General features: G+C 37.3%; 2 protein-coding genes across 2 annotated transcripts in view; both read left to right on the top strand.

Moving 5' to 3' along the window:
- Positions 1-397: 397 nt before the first annotated feature.
- On the top strand, positions 398-703 carry LOC131045084 (uncharacterized). The gene has a single exon (XM_057978604.2). The coding sequence runs from the start codon at positions 398-400 to the stop codon at positions 701-703; it is 306 nt and encodes a 101-aa protein (XP_057834587.2).
- Positions 704-1,030: 327 nt separating this feature from the next.
- The window catches only part of LOC131874050 (uncharacterized), a 57,811-nt gene continuing 35,599 nt past the window's right edge, over positions 1,031-23,242 (top strand). Inside the window, exon 1 of the mRNA XM_059217266.1 lies at positions 1,031-1,063. Within this exon, the coding sequence (XP_059073249.1) occupies positions 1,031-1,063 (33 nt within the window). The remainder of the gene's footprint in view (positions 1,064-23,242) is intronic.

Here is a 23,242-nt window from a genome sequence, read left to right as displayed (position 1 = left end):
TGCGTATGCATACGGATACAGAGGGATAGTTGTCCAACGTAAGCTAGGAAAACTAGAGCACTGGAGGAGAGTGTTGGATGATATTGATACAGTCGTCTGGCGACCATATATAGGTTGTGAGGTATAGGCAGAGGATGGGATGGAGATTCCCTATGTTTATATGACCAAACACTTGACAGGGTGGATGCCCATTGTGATTGAGAGGTTTTTGCATAGCCAAGTGTTGTGGCAATATGGTCGTCAGTAGGAGATTCCACAGGGAGCATGTTTGTATGCTTGACGGAGACAAGACATTCCAGATTGGGGACCTACAATTGATAGCATGATGGCAGTGGAGGAGTTCTTTCATTTAGCCAGCCAGATTTGGGATTATGCCCCTGAGATAGTGGATGCAGGGATGACTGACGAGTTTGCAACATTCTTTGTAGTGCGTGCAGTGGCTCGGATATTAGATCCAGCAGAGATGATTCCCTCTTTTGACGATGATGAAGATGATCAGCGAGGAGAGGCTGGTGAGGAGATAGAGGATGGAGGTGGTGGCGGAGGAGGTGATGATGGAGGAGGTGGTGATAGAGGAGGTGGTCGAGGTCGGCAAGGGGAGAGGATGAGATTGGATCGAGGGAGACTCGATTGGGGGAGGAGAGGAGAGAGAGGTGGTGATGGTGGTGATAGGGGGATACGGGCAGAGAGAGTTGTGCGGTGAGCTGTGATGGATAGAGGGAGAGGAGGTTTGGCTATCAGAGTTGGGGGTGAGGAGAGGGTTGGAGAGGTGGTAGCGGCAGTGGGAGGGTATGAGGATTTCAGATGACCGGCTCGGAGGAGGACGTCGGATGTTTTACCTGCACCAGCACCGAGGACAAGTAGAGGGACAGGGGGTACCCCTTCACAAGTAACTCTGTAGATGCGGATTCCGACACATGCAGAGGATGCGCAGATTAGATCGTTGCAGTTGTCAGTGCAGCATTTGCAGACACAGTTGTTGGCGCATCAGCATCAGATTACTCAGTTGACCATAGAGTGTGATACTTAGATGGAGCGGCAGGGTCAAGCAGAGGAGCTCACGGTGAGTGTGCAGAGAGCGACAACAGTTGGTCCGATGAGAGACACCTTGAGAGAGTTGGCTTTGAGAGCCAAGGAGGTGGAGTATTACCGACGTCATTATGAGGATGCAGTGCCTAGGGAGTGCCAAGTGCAAAGTTTTACACAGTCGAGATCTATTCGATCTCGAGAGACTAGGTCGAGGACAGAGAGAATAGGTGTGACAGGCCCTCCTAGACATGATCCTGGAGATCCAGGTGTTGGGTCATCTACAACAAGACCGTCACCTTCAGGAGATAGTCATACCTAAGAGACGTTGTCTCCATTGTATTTTGATCATTTTGTTGTATTTGGTACAGACATGACATATTTTGTACATTGATCATTTTTTTAGATATATATATATGACACCATTTTCTTTGATCTTCATGTGATGTGTTATGAATTATGCTTTCTATATGCTTTTGATTATTCTATGATGATGCAATGCTTAGATAGATGTATGTGATGTGATATGTGATGAATATGATGTGATAATGCAGGATGTTGTGAGATGTATCTTGGAAATGAGATGTATGATAATGATATGTTGTGAGATGTATCATGAAAATGAGATGTATGATAATGATATGCTATGAGATGTATCTTGAAAATGAGATGTATGATAATGATATGTTGTGAGATGTATCTTTAAAATGAGATGTATGATAATGATATGCAACTAATTGTAAAATGATATGCAACTAATGTTTTTGAGCATCCTCATTCTGCATTTATATCCATGTATAGCCACGTGTTGTTTGCTTTCTTTGTATGTTCATCATTGAGCATTGATTTGTTTTGGGATATGTTGAAAATTTATACAAGCATAATGGTATAATTGAACTATAATGACCTAAGAAAAATTTACATGATTTTTGATTTTGCAAGATAGCACAAGCATCAAGGTATAATTGAACCAGGATGACTTGAGTGCGGATTGTGTAGAAAAAGACAAGATTAAGTCATTTATATGCATAAAGTGGATTCATGTCTTCAATGATGTGAATCACATCTCAAGACAAGTATTTACATAGTATAGATGATCGCCTCACAGACAGAAAACTAGGAAAATATTGGAGTCCCCATGACGTTCTCTAGCTTTGAAGCATTGTTGAGAAGATATAGAGGATCCAAAAAAAGTTCAAGTGCAAAAATAGTTAAAACTTTATGCCAGATGCAACATTTGATACTTCAGAAAATCATCCATCATATTTTGTGAATCTTGTTAAGTGATCAATGTTTTGCTTTGCAATCATGTTGTTTTGCTGAATATGATGTTCTGAGTTTGCGACTAGTTTTGACGGCTTGTTTGTGCTACAAGTTTTGATCAATGTTGCCCCCAGCCAAGTGTACATCTCAATATGGATATGTACAGTGATTACCAAACCATGGTGAGATGCGGTGAAAGGATACGCGTATAAACCAGGATAGTGACTACGCTAAGTATGGCCTGGATGGATATTGTGATAGAACTGTCAGGCGATGGTTAATAGTGATTGACTGTGGATATAATGGTATGGATATAGATAGAGGAGATATCCTCTCATAAATAGCGCCTGTTGCCAGGTTTTCACTAGTTGCTTTGATTGTACCTTTTTATTTGCTTTTTCTTGATTTTTTTTTTTGAATTTTTTTTTTTTATATTTTTTATTTTTCTGTGCATTTAGACTACTCAAGTGTAGTATTTCTTCATATGGATGTTGTTAGTTGGTTCGTCAAGCACATATCCTTCTGAAGTTGTTAGCTGATAAGTGCCTGATCCATAGGCTAATATGATGACATAGGGACCTAACCAGTTAGGTTCAAACTTCCCTTTCTTTTCCCAATCTTGCTGATTTCTATGGTTTTCTTTGAGTACTAGGTCTCCAATTTTAAAAATTCTGGGAATGACCTTATGGTTGTAGCTCCTGCACATGCGTTGCTGATATGCTTTGAGATGAGTGTAGGCACATTGGCATCATTCATCTAGAAGTTCAAGCTCTTGTAGTCGGTTAACTCGATACTCTTCATCTGGGATTAAGCCTTTCAAAGAGACTCTGAGAGATGGAATTTTGACCTCCAAGGGTAAAATTGCTTCTGATCCATATACTAATGAATATGGTGTAGCGCCTATAGGTATGCGGATGCTAGTTCTATATGCCTAAAGTGTTGGATTGAGTTGTATATGCCAATCTTTGCCTACATCATTCACTATTTTCTTTAGGATTTTCAATATTGTTTTGTTGGATGCTTCTACCTGACCATTCCCCTATGGGTAGTAAGGTGTAGAAAAACGATGTTGGATTTTGAAATTTTGACATAGTTCTCGTACATCTTGGTTTTTGAAAGGTCATCCATTATCTGTGATGATGGAACTTAGAATGCCATATCTGTAGATTAGATAGTTAAGGATAAAAGAGGCAATTTGTTTCCTAGTCACTATGGTCATGGGGACTGCTTCAATCCATTTGGTAAAGTATTTCATTGTAGTTATAATGAACTTGTGTCCATTTGAAGATGAAGGATGAATTTTGCCAACTAAGTCTAGTCCCCACTGGCAAAAGGGTCAGGATGTTGTGAATGGTTGTAGATCCTGTGCTGGTGCATGTATAAGATTGCCATGGATTTGGCATTTAGGACACTTCTTGGCAAAGTGGTAAGAATATTTTTCCATTGTTGGCCAATAATATCCCATTCTTAGAAGTTTTTTAGCAAGAGTAGTACCACTTGAATTTGTGCCACAGATACCTTCGTGAAGCTCATGTAAAGCGGAGTCAGATTCATTATGATCAAGGCAATGAAGAAGAGTACCATCTAGACCTCAACGGTACAAAGTATCAGCGGTAAGAGTATAACGAGCGGCTTGTCGGATAAAGTTACATTTTGGTTTCGAGATAAGTCAATGGGTAGGATATTGTTTTTAAGATAATCGTATATCGGTCCATATAACGGAGAGTTGGAACTAGTCAAGGCATAGATAACATGGGATTCAGAGTGGTCATAGGCTGGGGAGAATAGTTGCTCTACCAGAAACTCGTAACGACTCTGTTGCTCTGGGATTTGTAGTAGTGAAGTGATAGTAGCCATTGCATTGACTGCTTTGTTATCCAACCTTGGTATTTGTTCGAAGTTGATGTGTACAAAATATTGTTTGAAATCATCCACCATTCACTTGTAGGGTAGCAGCTTGTCGTCCTTTGTCTGATAGTCATTATTGATTTGATTGATGACTAGTTGTGAATCTCCGTAGACTTTTAACTCTGTTATTCTGCATTCTACGGTCATTTTGATGCCTATAACCAATGCCTCATATTCAGCAATGTTATTTGTGCATGGAAACATAAGCCTATATGCTCTTGGTATAGTGTATCCTTCAAGGGTGACGAACAGAATGCCAGCACCCGAGCCATGTTGCATGTAGGATCCATCAAAATATAAGGTTCATTGTGTGGTGGAGATAGCAAGAACATCCCTGTCTGGAAACTCGATCTTTAAAGTTTTTTTTCCAGGTAGTGGTGCTTCAACCAGTTGATCTGCAATTGCTTGTCCTTTGATAGCTCGTCACTCTGTGTAGTGGATATCAAATTCACTGAGGATCATGACCCACTTAGCCAATCTGCCTGTAAGAGCTGCTTTATTGAGTAAATATTTGAGAGGATCAATTTTTGCAATGAGCTTTATTGTGTGAGCTAGCATGTAGTGCTGGAATTTTTGAGAGGCAAATACCACTATTAGACAAGCTTTCTCAATGAACATATAGTTGAATTCATATCCATTCAATGTCCTGTTGATGTAGTATATAGCTCATTCCTTGCCTTTTTGATCCTCTTGTGCTAACAATGCTCCCAGTGATATGTCTGTTGTTGAAATGTAGAGAATGAGTGGCTTCCCTACTATTGGTGGTACTAGAACTGGTGGGTTCATTAGATATTGCTTGATTTGATAGAATGATTCAACACATTTGGCTTCCCATCTGAACGGCACATTTTTATGTAGTAGATGATTGAATGGGAGACTTTTATCTGCTAATTGAGTGATGAATCACCTGATTGATTGGAGTCGTCCTTATAGAGATCTAAGCTAGCTGATATTCTTTGGTGGTGGCATCTCCATAATGGCTTGTACCTTTGCTGGATCCACTTCAATACCTTTAGCTGAAACTATGTAGCCTAGTAACTTGCATGATGTAACCCTGAAGACACACTTCTTAGGGTTGAGCTTGACTTATAATTTTTCTAATCTATAAAAAATATTTTCTAAGATGCTTAGATGTTCTGCTCTGGTGAAGGATTTAGCTAGTAAATCATCCACATAGTCTTCCATGAAGGTATGCATCATGTCATGAAAGATTGTCGTCATTGCTCGTTGATAAGTCGCTCATGCATTCTTTAAGCCAAAAGGAATGACATTCCAATAGTACGTTCCCCACGGACAGGTAAACGTTGTTCTATCTTGATCCTCTGGGGCTATCTTGATTTGATTATAGCTTGAAAAACCATCCATTTGTGATAGCATTGCATGGCCTGCTATGAGGTCTACAATTATGTCAATACTGGGCAAAGGAAAGTCATCCTTTGGACAGGCTTTGTTGACATCTCTAAAATCAATGCATATTCTGATACTGCCATCTGTTTTTGATACTGGTACAATGTTGGAGATCCATTCAGTATAGTCGATGGGTCGGATGAATCCGACATCTAATAGTTTCTTTAGTTCAACTTTGACCATGAGTGCTACCTGTGGATTCATCTTTCTTAGTTTTTGCTTGACTGGTTTAGCTCCTTGAGCAATAGATAAATGATGCATGATTAATTGTGGATCAATCCCAAGCATATCGGCATATGACCAAGCAAAGTTGATTTGTTTTTTTTCAAAAAATTTAATAAATTCTGATCTTTCTTCCTCTATTAGAGATTCTGCAAGGTGTATAGTTTTGGTTGCTTTTGTAGTACCAATATTGACTGATTGAGTGGGCTCAATCAATATGGGTGATCGCTCATGATAATGCTCAGGAAGAGTGGCAAGTCTCCCATCTTTAGGTCCCTTAAAAAGGTTTTCACCCTTAGATGCGTCCTTTATTTTTACTTTTGAGTGATCTATTGTTGCCATTGACTGGTTTTCAGTAATAGATCTTTTATTTTGCTCATTTTTGTGACTGGGAGACGTGGCACTCCCCTGGTTGTAGACATCGTTACTTTGTATCTCAGAGGTATCATCCCAGATTCTATCTGTGTTGTGAACTGGTATGTTGTAGGGTGAGAACAGGTTTTTGATGATTGATACCAGTTGGATAGTTTTCTCTAACTCTATGTTAGATCCTGCTTCTACTTTTTGCATTTGTTCATATATTGTCTCTGCTCAAGGAGGAATGATACAATCAAAAGGTGATTCCTCTTTGTCGGATATTAGTTCTTGAATATGATGTACCTCTGCACAAGCTGTTGCCTTCTTTGGAATGATGGGCTTCTCTTGATGGTTCTTTTGTTCTTGATGTTCACGTTCATTACGTATGTTCTCTACTGACTCAAATAGTGCCTCCTGCCAGGAGTCTTCCTTGTACTTCTTCTTTGCTTTCCACTGAGGTTTTTAATATTTGCATGGTGCCCTTTTTGGTAGTAGAGTGAGTTCGAAGCCCAATCCCTTTTTGTCTTTACTGAATTGTGAAGGAGGACCCAATGGTTTTGTGACACCTTCTTGACATTTACCAATAGGTCCTATGCCATTGTATCCCATTTGCTACATGATTAAGTAGCCTTTTCCATACAAGTGTGTTGGTATAGCTACTTCCACAGTAGCTGCTCTGTCTTCTTCCTCATCTTTGTATAGCCAACTAAGGATGTCCTTTTCCTAGGATTCATATGCTAGAGTGCCGAGTTGGATAAATGTACCATCAAACTTGGTGATGGGTTGAGTTGCTTGATGTGTTGATGTTGTAGGTAATCCATAAGATCTAGGTGATGTTGGCAAGTTAGCCAAACACATGGGTTCCAAAGAGTATTCTCCCATGCCTTGTTCTTTGATTTTCATTTTCTCCTTGAAATCCATAGACAATAATGTAGACTTTTCTTTTTGAAGATCTAGTACTGAGGAATTATGTTTCTCTCTATTATACGGAACCAGGTTGTCTTGCGCTGCCCCCATAGCATTACAATGCTGAAATGGATTATGATCAGCTGATATAGAAACCTCCTACCCATCGTAGGGGAATTTAACACACTGGTGATATGTGGAGGGTACTTCTTGCATGTCATGTATCCAAGGTCAACCCAATAAGATGTTATATGTGAGGTCTATGTCTAAGACCTGACACATAGTATCCTTTTGTATCGGTCCTACCTGAATTGGCAACAACATTGTTCCTTTAGATGATCTTTCCTCATCATCATATGCCTTTATGGTGATCTTTTTGCGTGGATCAATAGAATCCTTAGAGAATCCTAATGCACAGATAAGTTTTAAGGTACAAATATTAAGTCCAACTCCTCCATCTATTAATACTCATTTAACTCAGTGTTTATAGACCATGACTTGAAATATGGAGTGGAGTATTATGTGGATGGCTCAATGAGATATTATCATGCTCAGAAAAAGTGAGGTTATGAGGCCCTGTCATATGAGCCACCATGGTTTGGAATTTGTCAGCATCCAGATCTTGAGGTACATTTGTTTCCAATACTGCTTGTTCCAAGATGTCCTTGTGTTTTGGTGAAAGTTTTAGCAACTCAAGTATATATATTTGAGCAGGAGTTTTGCACAGTTGACTAACTAGATCATATTGAATTTTGGGTATGGTGTTTGTTGTTGACATATGTCCCTTCAAGACATATTTTTGAGCTCTGGTTGTTACGTTGATGAATTCATGTTCACAAATGTCTTTGATTGTGATAACGTTGACTTGATTGTCCTCAACTAATATGTGATTGATGGTGTTATTGTAGATGTGATTGATACGAGCTCCACGTGTATCATTTGAGGTTGAAGCTACATCCTTGTTATAGTTTGGAAGAGGATTCTTGAAAGCTCTGTGGTCACCATTTGTTTTAACACCATCGACCATTAAATCACCTCTATCAATCATGTCCTAAACAATGTTTTTCAGCCTCATGCAATCATTTGTTTGATGACCTTTGTTGCGATGAAAATCACAAAAGTGTGAGTCATTCCACCAGGGTGGTTTGATTTGTGGTTCGAAGTTGCTGATTGTAGGTAAAGAGATAATTTTGTTTGCCAGGAGTTCTTTGAATGCTGACTCCAGTGATTTCCCTAGTGGTGTGTAAATACATTTTGGAAAGTTGTTTGTGTTACCTCGTGAGTTTGGATTAGGTCCTCGATTGGTGTTATTGTTTTGGGTATTATTGGTGTTGTTTGTGTTGGGTTGATCTTGACTGGTATTCAGTGCATAAGTGTTAGTACCTGGGTTAGCACTTTTGGGATTCTTTGTAGCTTGAGGATTACCTGATAATGCGAGCATGAGCTGCTTTGATTTTGGATCATTTGATTCATTTCCTCTTTCATTTCCGTTGTTTTTGTTTCTAGTCCAGAATCTGGATTTGTCTAAGTTGTTGTTGTTTTGGTTGTTGTAATTGGATGAACTTGTTCCTTCTTTGAAAAATTTCAACGTTCCTTTCTTGACACATGCTTCTTCTACTTGGATGACATTCTCAATCAATTTAGCAAAAGATGGTATGCATTGGAGTTTGAGTTTGTAACTCATCTCACTATTCAAGTTATTGATGAAAATTTCCATCTTTTCCTTTTCGAGTACATCATGAGGATATCTCGAAACCATACACCACCAACGTTGAAGGAATAACATGAATGTTTCATTGTTTTCTGTTTGGTGTTACAGATGTCTAGCGTGGTGATAGCATGTTGAATGTTAAAGGAATATTGGGTTATGAATTTGTTGACTAGTTCACCAAATGATCTGATGAGAGGTGTGATTTTGGATAACCATTCCATTGTTTGCCCTCCCAAGCTTCTTGGGAATAACCTCATTAAATATGTATCATCATGAGTAAATTCAAGACTCATTGTACAAAATTCTTGAGCGTGATCACGGGGATCGCTTTTTCCATCATACTTGTCAAATTTGGGAACGTCTGAGTTTGGAGGAAAAGGTACCATATTCAATCTTCTGTCAAACGGGTAAGGAAAAATTTCAGTTAATGAATACCATACTGTTGTCCCTTATTGCATGTCTTGCATTTGTCTTTGTAACATTTGCATTTGTTGAGTAAGAGCAATCAAAGGTGCATTATTTTGCCGAGGGAACAATTCTTCCCTTGCATTAATTCTAGGCTGAAATGGGGTATGGAACAGTACGTTTTGTTCGGGGATGTGTTGCTTCGGGATGCCTTGCTCAGGCAAGTTCTATTTTGGTATATTTTGTTCGGGAATATCTTGCTCATGGTCACGTGCCTCTTCTTCTCATTGCCATTCTTGATATTCGTGATGTCGAGATCCTGTTCTAAAAATATCTGTGTCCAAGTCTTCTGAAAGTTTAACTCCTTTGCTTGTGAGCATGAGTAAATATTTTTCCTTGTCATTTTCCATGAGTCTTTCCACAAGTTTTTGAAATGAAGCGCTTTCTTGACATTCTTGAATAAGTTCTTCAGAAATTTTGGCGTCCTCTAGATTTGGATGCTCGAAAGGATTTGATAATCTTCGATTCATGCTAGATTCTAATTGCATTTCACTTTGTTTGTTTCGTTGAGAGCAAGTGATACTGGGCATCTAGTAAAAGCTTTCTGTGACAAAAGGAATGAACTCTTCTTCAATGTTTTGTTCAGGGGTTGGTGGTTCGACTCAGGGTATGTTGTAAGTGATGCACTCTTCGGGAAAGAATGTCAGATTGATCTTCCCTCCATGATTTATTTGTTGGCTGAATGTGGACTTCTAACAGAATGCTCTACTCCTTAATGGTTCCTTGTCAAATTCATTTGTTTTGTTTTAAAGATATAATCGTATATGACGAAGGAATGTTCGATGAGATTTGAAGAGTTGACGATTGATGTATAAAAATTTATTTCTTTTGGCAAGTTTCGAAGAAATTGGTTGTTGTTTCTTCAACTTAGTGTGATGATAAATATTCTTTCTTCTCAGAATATGAGGATTAGTCATGCACAAGCGATCAATGGTTTTCTTTGATTTGTTTTTGGATTTAGTTTAGCTTGTTTTGGAAACTCAAGTTTTATTTTATTAAAGTGAAGGTTTAGATGCCCCCTCATGATAAAGTGTGTCAAATGATATGGACTACAAGCTTTCCTGATATGGAAACTTGATTTGACAACTTGGAGTTTTAAACAAGTGTGTTTTTGGGATAGAAATCTGTTTGATTTAAAGGACCTGTTTGCCACTTGTGATGATGTTTCCCGATCTTGATAAGAGAGATATGTTTATCTTGTGACTAGTTTTAGATTTGAGAAAACTTTGCTTGATGGAAACTTGCCTGTAGATATAGCTTTTGATACTCTGTTTTTGGTTTTTCTGCTTGATGAAGTTCAGGCTAATGAAGGAAATTTTTCGAAATTGTTCTCAAAATTTTCAGAATTGACCTTTTTTTTGTCCCCTATTTTTCTAGTTTTGGCTATGCGCTAAAACAAAGACGTGATGTGCTACAGAACATTCTCAAAGCACTAATGAAAAGACCCCATGCACTAAGTTGATGCTTCAACACGCTAACTGGTTAAAACTGTTTTACCTTGCTTCCGCTTTTGTTCAAAAGGTCATGCGCTAATGTGAACCTTTTATGCGTTAACAGTTAAACCCTACATGCTAAAGTTTGGCTCCCACGCGCTAAGCTATTTTCAAGACAGGCCAATTGCAACTGTTGGTTTTTAGATCTTGGTGAAGCACTACTGTTAAGGCTTTACGCGCTAAAGATAAGGTTTAATGCGCTAAAATATGGTCGCCATGCACTAAGATGTTGCTCTTACGTGCTAAACTGCCTTGAAATATATTGACTTGGTTGTTTTTCTACAATTTTGGAATTTTGTCTTGAGTTTTTAGTGTTGATAGATGATTTTCTGAAGTAACAAATGAAAGCACGACATCAAAGAGACAACCATTTTGCTTAATCTAAACAGTAAGTGTATGTTCTATGACAATGTGTTTAAATCCCCAATATTTCAATAGGTTTAGATACAACATTCATTCTAATCAGACTCTTTATTCAAGGGTCATAAGCAATATCATAGCCCACTAGTCTCGATACTCCGTCAGCTCAAACAGTCATGTCACCCCCAGGGGGCGCCCATTTTTTGCCTTTTGCCAGAAATTAACCCAAAGTGAATTGCTTCACAATTGAGTAGTTATCTTGGGAGATATATGGTGAGCGATCTTGGGGGCGGATTCTTCCCCACCCTTGCACTATGATATTATAAATGTCTGGTTACTGGCTCGGCTCAAAGTTTCTATGCTAAGGTTCGTAATCAAGCTTCATGTTCGGCCGTCAGTGATAAACTCCCTCAAGAGGCTTCCCAATCTTTAGAACAAAGGCTTTACGTATCTCAAGGATACTGGAGGAAGGCTAATCGCTGTGCGCAACCATTGAAAGGGACTTTCGTCACCTTCCACTTTTGATTATAGTGGGTTGGAACACTTGGCTTCATAGTCATTTCTCGCTTAGGTCATTCCCTTCACACTGGCCAAAGATTGGCTTTAAGAGTTTTTCAACCCCTCAGGAAGTAAGGCCTGCTAAAGGATTTATTGCTTGAAATACTGAAAGCGTAAGAGTGGTTTGACTTTTTGGTCACCCAGTTAAGGGGAGAGCATATACCTTCCACTTTTGAGACAAAGCACACAAGTTCTTTTTAGCCTTTCAAAGCAGTTATTTGCTAACTCTATATGGAGATGTTGCTCCATAAAAACATGGTGCTTATTTTATTCTTTCAAGACAATGATTTTCTGATCTATTGAAAAGGACCCTGGTCAACAAAATAAATGCGATGCTTGGCCAACAAAAGAAATCGATTGAAAAGGGAAGATCTTCCCTCTTTAGTTGTAAATGACTTTTGGACATGTGTGATTCTTTCCTTTGCAACAAAAAAATGGATCCTTTTATGCACCAAAGGATGGTGAAGTTCTTTTTAAGCCCTTTTTTATTGCAAAAAATGGAAAATTGACTTGTTCCTTTTAAAACCCAATTGAAGATTTTGTTTTCCTAGGAAAAGCAAAAAAAGTTGTTTTTGTGGTTCTTTTTATAGCCTAAACAAGGTGAGTACAATTTTACCCCATAAGAATTAAACGACCTTAAATTTTAACTAACTTAACTAAGTTAGTAAAAACCTAAATTATTGTAACTCTAAAAGTAAAACTATGCTCCTCCCTACAAGAAAATGTTAAGGAGCCTACAAAATACCAACCAAAACAGTTAGAAAAAAATAGGCTCTTGTGGACTTCAACAAGTCTATTTTTAGGCTCGGTTACAATTTTAGTTTTTTCCTCTATCTGTGATGTGCTACAGAACAGACTGTACATGTTACAGGATGACTGTGATGCGCTATCGGACAAACCCGATGCGCTGAACTATTTTTTCAATGCGCTACCTGACAGGCCCAATGCGATGAATTGTGTTTCAAATGCGCTACTCTATTTTTCTCCCATTTCAAGACCTACAGGAAAGTGTTAGAAATATGATGCGCTAAGATATGGTCCACACGCGCTAGGGAATGGGTCCCACGTGCTAAACAGTGAGCTAGATGCACTGGAAGATTAACCAAATGCGCTAAGGGATGTCCCCTACGCGCTGATTCATGTTTCCCGCGTACCTGCAAAAGTGATTATTTTTAAAAACCGATTTGATTAATGGGGTAGAGCCCCATGGTGAGCGCCAGAAATGTATGCAGGAAAAGTGGGTCGATGAAACTTAAAATGTGAAAAATAAAGCTCAAAGAGGCTTGCTCACACACCCACATGACTTCTTGGTGCAAGTTATGGAGTCATGAAGAATGACTCAACTTCCCAAGGTTGGTTCCATGGTTCTCTATCTCACAAGGTCCCTCAAGCCAATGCCTTCGCTTTTAGATCATTGAGCAAAGTGACTTAGGGATGACTAATGCAAGAACGAGGGATGCTTTTGATTGATATTAATATGAATGCATCCTATCTATGCATGATTCTACAAATGCAATAAACTAGATTATAAGATGACAAGATTAGTAGCAATACTATCCTAACATGATATACTAGTTTATGAGTTAAGCTAATGATAAAGGAAATAGTCTAAAATGCTTATTAGATTAATTACTATTGCAAAGAGAGACTAGATGTATTGATAAATTTGAGCATAAATGAGATACTAAAAGCTTGCATGGATGGATCCTCAAAATGAAGGAAGGAGAGCTCTATTTATAGTGAAAATAGGGCAATGGATGGTCGAGATTGAAAGAGTTAATCAAGGGTCAAGATTGAAAGTTGTCAATCCATGTTTACAATTTTCACCAATGAAATGGTGACAATTGTCAACATAAGTCTGGTTGAGAGGAGAGGTAGGAAGCATTAAATGCTTGAGAAGACATGATGGTTACCTTATGAGGTAAGGGTTAAGGTTAGGTTAGGGTTATCCAATGGATAAAGCTTTTACCCAAGGGGTAAACTCTTGTGCAAAGGTTAAAGGAATAACCATGGTCAAAGAAATAAATGCTTGATGAGACCCTTGGGTTAGATGGAGGTTAAGTTAGGCAAAAAGTCTCTAACCATGCCACTAAGGGTTAGTTAACCATTAATGGTTTGAAGAGTTTGGGGACAAATTTGTAGGAGTCCTTCCAAATTTGGGGGCATTGAACAAGTTATCTTATTGAATGGATAAAGGCTTTAATGCATTTTGAAGACTTTACTCCAAATTTGAGAAGTGACCTCCTCAAATTTAGGGAAAGGGGATAATGAATAGGATTAGGGTTAATTGATTAGGATTATATGGATTCTAGAAGAAATTAGGAATAGGGTTTAGGAGGCAAGTGGGAGATGTAGGAAAATGCAAGTGGGTGAGGAATAATAGGATAAATTAAAATAAATTGCTTTATTTCAATTTGGTTGCAATTTGGGAAATTGAATAAATTAGATTTATTCAATTTGGGGTAGACTATTAATTAAATGTAAATTTAATTAAAAGTAGAGAGAAAAGGGTTTAACTAAATAAAATGATTTATTCAATTAAATGATGTAAAAGGCTCTAGTGAATTTAACTAAATAATTTGAATAATTTCCTTAATTAAATAGAGGAATGTGGGTGATTTAGTTAAATTAGATTTTAACTAAAATAGAGGAATGAACATAAAATATTCATTTAGGAATATGGTCATTTTTATATGTCTACAGTGGGGTACTATGACCTCTTCATCCAGGGTGGCCTTCACAAAGAGAGACATCCCCACAGATAGAATCAGGCACAATGATCCTATACATCTAGAAGGCTATGTTCATAACAAGAGAATAAGAAGACTGCTCATAGATGGACGGGCAGGACTGAATATATGTACCCTTAAGTTGATCAATGAATTGGGTTACTCCAATTTTCACAAAGACCAAACTAAGAAGATTAACATCAAGGCCTATGATGATGAAGAACATCCTTCTGAAGGATTGGTCACATTACCAGTACAAATTGGACCAGTTACTATAGATAGCAAATTCCAAGTGTTGGACAAAAAATTAGGTTACAACATGCTATTAGGATGCCCATGGATATATGCCATGTAGGTGGTGCCTTCTACTTTTCATCAATGCATCAAATTCCCAGTCAATGGAGTAGAAATAACTGTGCATGGGGATCCTAACCCCTTTCAACATTGCAGTACCTTAAGAGAAAGCACATACAATAAAGTTCCAATTAATCAAGCAACACCTCTTATTACACAAATGGACTCATTAACAATAACATAAGCACATAAAGGTACACCTGTGACACCTTCTTTACAAATTAAAGATGTTAGGTGTGGGGAATATTCCATCTCTAGTACATCAAATGTCAAGCAATTATCTTTTTCTCCTAGATCTTTTGGGAAGCCTTAGACTACTTTAAAATAAAATAAAGGAAAGGATATAGTCAGATACTCAAATTCACACTCATTCATTAGATGGGGAGACTTACATGAAGAATGCTTAGAGGAAGATGTTAATCACTGGTTATATAAAGAAGAAGATGACTTGACAATAGCTAGATTATCCTTAGATCAATATGGCAATGGTTTTAAAATGCTACAGAAACATGGGTATGATGGAACCACGTGATTAGGACTATAGAAACAAGGAAGAATAGAACCTGTTTTAACTCAGAAGAACTCGAAGAATCAAGGGTTAGGGTATAAACATGTCACAAAGAAAACAAAGGCAAGACAATGAACACTAAACATATTGAATAAGCCAAGACTAGCATTAGAGTATATACCACAAAATCAGTCATCAATGTGAGTATTCCATCCTTCATCTCATAGAAGAGAGAAAGAAACAACATACCCTAGTATGAAATCAGATGGTTTTATGTCAAACATATTTTTACAAGAAACTAATGTGAAATCACCTAACAATATGGTACTTGAAATAGTTCCACAAGCAAATGTGGTAATAGAAGTTGGGTTACCACTTGCAAATGAGCCTAATCCTTGGATTCTATCAATAATTTCACCAAGGGAAGAAAACCTAGCTCTACCAAATGAGTCAAATGAAGAAAGACTAGAACGTCTTATACCAGGCTTAAGAAGGGTCTCCACCACACAAAGGAGATCCATAAGTCAAGAAAAAATTCCATTACCACCAACTGAAGAACAAGATGAGATAAGTGACACAACATCAGATAATGGAACATATATAGAAAGTATGATAGATTCTCACAATTATGAATTTATATGTATTCAAGATAGTATCCCACAAATAATAGACATGACATATGACAACCAACCACTCCTTGATGATGATATTGTCTATGAGGATGTTCAGGACAACTAGGTTTGCATGATGTTAGAAAATTCTCTAGTAGACGAAAACAAAGATTTACCCCTTATACATTCACATCTAATTGATTGGGGTTAAGAGGACTCACCAAATCTGGACTAGTTCGAGAATGATGAAGCTATTGCAGAATTCCTTGGTATTAGAGAAGGGTTTACCTATGGTGATCATAAGGCATGATTTGCAATAGACTTGGATAGAACAACATACTGTGGAGAGGCTAGATCATCCTCAAATCCATATGAATCAGAAGAGAGAGAAAAAATGACTAGAGGAAGATTGGATGACCTTCCCATTAATAAAGAACAATCAACACTCCTTATGGAGGAAATGAAAGAAGTCAACATTGGAGATGCTAAAAATATACATAGAATTCATCTAGAAAAATCTCTAAATCCTATAGAGAAAGAGAACTTCATCCAATTCTTTAAGCAAAGACCCATCAACTTTTCATGGTCTTATGCAGATATGCTAGGGTTGGACCCCGAGTTGGTATTACATCACTTACCTCTATAACCAAGAATAAATCCATACAAGCAGAAGTTAAGAAAAATGCATCCTCATATAGTCTTACTAGTCAAGATCAAATTGCAGATTCTATTAGATGTGAGTTTCATTAGACTTATCGATTATGCAGAGTGGATTTCCAATTTAGTCCCAGTGACTAAACATTTTAGGGGCGTCCAGATCTATATAGATTTCAAGGGTCTTGACAAGGCTTGTCCTAAAGATGATTTCTCTCTCTCAAATATCGAAATGATTTTAGATCTTACAACAGGGAATGAAATGTTATCACTTATGGATGGTTTTTCTAGTTACAATCAAATAAGAATAGCACCAAAAGACCAAGCTAAGACAACATTCACATGTCCTTGGGTACCTACTGTTGGAATGTGATGCCTTTTGGTCTAAAAAATGTAGGAGAAACATATTAAAGGGCTATGACCACATTGTTTCATGGCATGATACATGATATCATGAAAGATTATGTTGACGATATCCTAGCAAAATCTCAAACTAGAGAAAATAATTTAAAGGTCAACAAAAATATTCGATAGATTGGAACAATACAAGGTAAAATTAAATCCAAATAAGTATGTGTTTGGTGTAATGGTAGGAAATTTTTTGGGTTTCATAGTATCAAACAAAGGAATAGAGGTAGATCCTACAAAGGTGAAAGCCATCTTAGATATATCAACACTCAAATAACTCACAAGTCTACAAGATTGGCTTCAATCCATCAGGAGTTTCATAGCACAGTTAGCAGATAAGTGCCACCCATCTCAACACCTTTTAAAGAAAGGTGTTACATTCAAATGGTCAAAACAATGTCGAGATGTATTTCAAGCTTTGAAAGACTATATATTGGCCACACCATTTTTGGTATCACCAATTCATGGAAGACCATTACTATTGTATATATCAACAACCAACTCATCTTTGGGTGCTCTTTTAGCACAACATGATGATCAAGGGAAGGAACGATTTGTCTACTACATTAGTAGAACCCTTGTAGGATATGAATTGAATTTCACTAATATTGAGTGTGCATGCGTTGCATTGGTATTTTCTTCCCAAAAGTTAAGACACTATATGATTAGTCAAAAGATCCAGCTCATCGCAAAATTTGATCCACTCAAGTACCTTTTAAGTAGATCTGCACTAACCAAAAGGTTAGCCAAATGGGTAATGATCCTTAGTGAATTCAACATTGAATATGTTGATAGAAAGGACATCAAAGGGCAAATTATAGTAGACCAATTGGCAAAAGCACCAATGCTAGACCACAATCCTATATTGATAGACTTTCCAGATGAGTCTATCTTTACAATCACAACATCCAATGAGTGCAAATTATTCTTTGACGGATCAAACACAAACCATGGAGCAGGAGTGAGAATTATTTTTATCACACCTCAAGGTGACTCTAATCCCAAGTCATTTAGAATAAGCTTCTCATGCACAAATAACATATCTGAGTATGAAGCCTTGGTCATAGGACTTCAAACAACAATACAATAGAAAAATAAAGACCTGCAAGTATATGGTGACTCCCAGGTCATTATAAATGAGGTAAATGATGATTATGAATCCAAAGATGACAATTTGACACCTTAAAAATAGTTGGTAGAAGAATTAAAGCCATATTTCACCAACATCATATTCGAGCAAATCTCTAGAGTACAAAATCGAGCTACTAATACAATGGAAACTGTGGGATCTCTCCTTGACATGCCAAACAATGGAGCTCAGTTTGAGTTTGTAGTGGAATAGTTGATGGTACCTTCATATGAAATACCAACTTCAGAATATGTTTGTATAATAGTGGGACCTGAATATCCTTGGTAGCAAGAGATATATGCATATTTACATGATCAATATATGCCACCTAACCTTTTATCTAATCAAAGAAATACTTTCATAAGGCGGACGTCTAGATACACACTCATTGCTGATACACTGTACAAAGAAGCTTGGATACAACTTTACTTAGATGTCTCAATACTAATGAATCACAACTAGCTTTACAAGAAGTTCACAATGGAATTTGTGGCACCCATGTCAATGGCCCAACTCTAGCTTAAAAACTGTTGAGAATAGGCTATTATTGGCCAACAATGGAGAAACATGCATACAAATATTTGCAAAGGTACAAACAATGTCAGATCCATGGAGACCTAATCCATACACTAGCACAAGATCTTCAACAAATAACATCACCATGGCCATTCTCACAATGGGGACTTTATTTGGTAGGGAAAATCAACCCTACTTCATCCAATGAACACAAGTTCATTCTCACCGCCACAAAATATTTCACTAAATGGGTTGAGGTAATCCCTATGACTTATACTATAGGCAAGCAAATAGCTAAGTTTATTTTGAACTATATTATCTGCCGATATGGAATACTAATGAGCATTGTAACAAATAATGGTAGACCTTTCAAAAACCATGAAGTAAAAAACTTTGCGATCAATTCCATATTTAGAAATTCTTTGCAACTTCGTACTATCCTCATATCAATGGTCAGGCAGAGGCAACAAACAAAACAATCCTGAAAATCCTGAAAAAAGTTATCAATGAAGCAGGTTGAGATTGGCACATACAACTCAATCTCTCTCTATGGGCTTACAGAATAGGTGTATGCACAACAAGAAGTGCCCCACCATACTCTTTGGTATATGGTAAAAAAACCATTTTTCTTATTGAAGTAGAATTACCATCACTGAGGATCTGTTTTAAGAATATCATATACGATGAAGATCACAGAGTTGCAAGGTTTCAAGAGTTGGAACTCTTGGATGAAAAGAGACAGATGATCCTATATCACCTACAAGGTTATCAGAATATACAAGGTTATCAGAATAGAATGGGAAAAATCTACAATAAAAGGGTGAGACCATGCCACTTTGAAGTGGGAGACCTTGTCCTAAAAGAAAACCAGAGGAACTTAGCAGAGCGAGAAAAGCTAGGAAAATTTGAACCTGACTAGAAAGGACCTTTCATTATCACAAAAGTAGTTGGAAATGGTGCTTATCATTTAACAACAATGGAAGGAGATTCACTACCATATCCCATGAACAACATACACCAAAGATATTACATCTAATGACTGGGTTAATTTAGCATTACTTTCCACATTTGCATATCATTTTTCCTTAAACGCATTGCATCTCATATAGTTTATTTCCTAACTGCATTGCATTCACAATCTTCATAACATTTAATCTTTGCTTGTTCATTTAGTTGCATCAATAAAATAAGGGGATTGTCTAAATCATTCACTTGTCTGCATTGAAAGAAGAGAAGGTGGTCTTGTATCCTAGATACTTGTTCATGAAGTCTATAGGAGTTCTTTAGTCATTTATCTTCTACTTCACCTTGTGATTAAGCTTTATCCATGGTTGTGTAGAGGTTTAATTATTAAGACTTGTTACCCGACATCTATCAATTGCTATATCTCACAAATTAATTACATTCTCTAAGTCATTATAGATACCTAGTTTGTCATGTGGCTAGTGAAAAAATCCAATATTCTGCTTCAGTGCCATTGTAATCGTCATACCAAAGTAGGTTTCATTACTTACAAACCAAGGCAAGAAAATAAAAAGAAAAAATATTATGCCAAATATCCATCTCAAGGCAAAATGAGCAAAGATATATAACTAAAATATCATACAAAAATGTGCAATAGAGCTTGACGAAGGGAACATGTGAATAACTCCATCAGGGATATGGACACCTGCTAGCAATGGAGCAATATTCAAGAGATTACAGTGTATAATCTCATTGGAGCCCTAAAACCTTGCTGGAAGTGAGGCTCTATCCAGGTTGCTTTTGAAGTTAGAATAACTTGCATAACTAACCACATAGGATTCCAAGGGTCTATAATGGTTATAAGGGTGGGAATAAACTCAAATGCACACATGTTGGCAAAATAAAATCAAATTCTCAAGAATTAATGGAGAAGTTTTCCGCGCCTCCATTCATAAATCTTGGTTACATAGTGTGTTAGGTTGGATGGTCTAAAGTCTTCTGAGAGTGAATTGAACTCCTATCTCTAAAACATTTCACACCTTAATCCAATTAGTGCATTTCAGAATGAAAGACACACACAATCATCCTAGTTTGAATAGGGATTGCATCTTCATCATGCATCTTGTATTAGCATAACTCATATCGAAACTTCATTGTCTCTGTATGCATTGCCTAGATCATCATGTCATAATAGGTCTACACACTAGGGGCATAACTGAAAAATCCAAAAAAATATTGAAAGACGTAATAAATCCTAAAAATCAGAAAAGATCCTGAACAAATACAGAAAATATAAAAAACTTAAACATCAAAAAATCCAACAAAATTAACCAAAATCATTTGAAAATGATCTACAAAACCCTAAACATCATAAAACTCAAAAAACAAACTAAAAATCGAAAACAATCAAAACTTGCAATAACGTGTCTTGTGAGAAACAAATACCCTAGCAGATATCCAACAAATACTTCACATGAAGTTAAACAAAGGATATAACTATCTTATCAAACATCTGCAACCAAACTAATGAAGTCTTATCAATTGTCAATATCCATATCAACGCGATCATTATCTTGTCTTAAACATAAGAGGATACACTCGAAATCAAACAGATCAATCTTAAACAAGGTCCACAACTTTCTGAAACCATACATTTTCAACCATCACATCAAACAAATCAAAGCAAAGGCACAATGATTTTAGCCGCTAAGTTTTGTCTAATTTAGTATTTATCTTTTATCAATTGGTGAAGATCATGTTTCTATGCTACTCAAGGATGTCCAAAAAGTGACTAGAGGAGCTATGATGAGCATGATCCTTTTCTTTGTTTGTTGTTTGTGGTGTGAACCAATGAAGTTCTAGGGTAATTTCTCTAGTGGGTGTCTGTGATAGGAGCATTCAACTTGTGAATGCTACACATAACTCGACCCCTAGCATAATTCCAAGAATGGAGAATTCATTCCTTGTCTGCTACGTGTTTGTTTCTTGCAATGAGAATATCTATACATATTGGTTCCTTATACCTTGGTGTAATAAGCTTCATTGTTACATAATAAGACTCAATGATGATAATGTATTGCATTATAAATAAAGGCAAAGAAGAGTACTCGTCACTATCATTCATATCATACCATGTCAGTTCTTTACATCAAGTTGACATGGTTGATTCTTCATTTGTAACCTATCTCTTCATCATCTTTTCCAAATTTATCTTTCTTACTAACACTTTTTCCAAGTCAAAAGGTACAATCCACAAGGTATTCGGGCATAACAAAACTATTCATATAGGTTGCATATCCTTTTAAGTAAATAATAAATTGGTTATTCATGTTACTTAGATTCACTTGTATTATCACCTACCTAAAATGCATCTTCACGACGGATTTCATTACAATAGATTCATTTAGGAAAAAATCATATCATGTAAAATTCATTTTAGATTCATTATCATATTAATCTATGTCAAAAGCATTAGTTGCATAATCATATCATCAGATTACATAAAATAAAATTCACATAGATTCATAGAATGTATCACACACATAAAACATCATATAGACCACATCATATAGAATCATACACCATAAAAATAACACAAGGCATGTAAGACGTTGTCAAAATGCATATCATATATATCTCAAAAAAGTGGTAGAATACATCAAATCAAGTACAACACAAAGTGTCTCAATCACACTGCCCATATGTCTAGGTGCATCCTATCTACTTGATTCTATCTCAGATGTCTTGACAATGCCCTAGGTGGACCCATGACCCTAGTTGTACTAGTATCACGACTAGTAGACCTGCTAGATCTTCTACTCAAGATATATCTCCTATAACTCAGAGCTCTTTATACCTCTAGTGTGACGTCCTCGTACTCACAACCCTAGTACATACACTCCTAAGCTAGCTAAATTAGTCTCTCATCTCTCGACCCTATAGCAGGATCAAGGTACTGCTCCTATTCATCCTGGATCAATCTATATTTATGCATGACCACATCTCTCTCCTATTGGAGATGATCCCTCTCCTCCTGCAGAGGATCCATCTCTCCCGTAATCTGATCCCTCTCTACCTCCAAGGAACCATATGCTCTTTGGAAGTTTTCCCTATCATCCATCTATCGCTATCTCAAAGTGGCAACTAGATCCTCCAAGCTCCTAATCCGATCCATCAAAACCTGCTCATCCTCACCCTCCTCATCTCCTCCTCCCTCTGTGGCTAACATATCTCCAACCTGGGGCATCTCAATAGCCTGCCCACCACCATCCTCACCATCACCCCCTTCACCGCTAGATGAATCTGATAAATAATCATCACTCTTGCTAACATCTCGGTCGGAGTTGCTCCTACACTTGGCATCTCCACCGATATCTACATCCTCCTGCTTTGCCTTTGTTGCCACTACTACTGAAATCAATCCAATCTGACCTCCATCTCATCCTCCACCATCCCACCCTCTACCACCTCTCCCTCTCCCTCTCCCTCTTGCTCTCCCTCCTGGAGATTTACTATACCAAATCTATTGTGCTAAAATAGGAACTATTGGATCCATCAATGGCACTGGCATGTACTAAAACCACTAGGCATCATATTGTAGAGTCACACCTGGATCTGAAACCTCGACTGAACAACCCCACTGAAAAGGGCGAAGAGAATCAAATTATACTATAGCAACATGAGGTTGTACACA

The sequence above is a fragment of the Cryptomeria japonica genome, chromosome 3 (genome assembly GCF_030272615.1).
Source record: "Cryptomeria japonica chromosome 3, Sugi_1.0, whole genome shotgun sequence".
Taxonomy (NCBI): domain Eukaryota; kingdom Viridiplantae; phylum Streptophyta; class Pinopsida; order Cupressales; family Cupressaceae; genus Cryptomeria; species Cryptomeria japonica.
Note: the sequence above shows the minus strand (reverse complement) of the source record. Positions and strands in the feature narration are given on the sequence as shown.

Bases quoted from the DNA above. Each gene is read 5' to 3' on its own strand.
- LOC131045084 (XM_057978604.2), top strand. From the start codon at position 398: ATGACTGACGAGTTTGCAACATTCTTTGTAGTGCGTGCAGTGGCTCGG.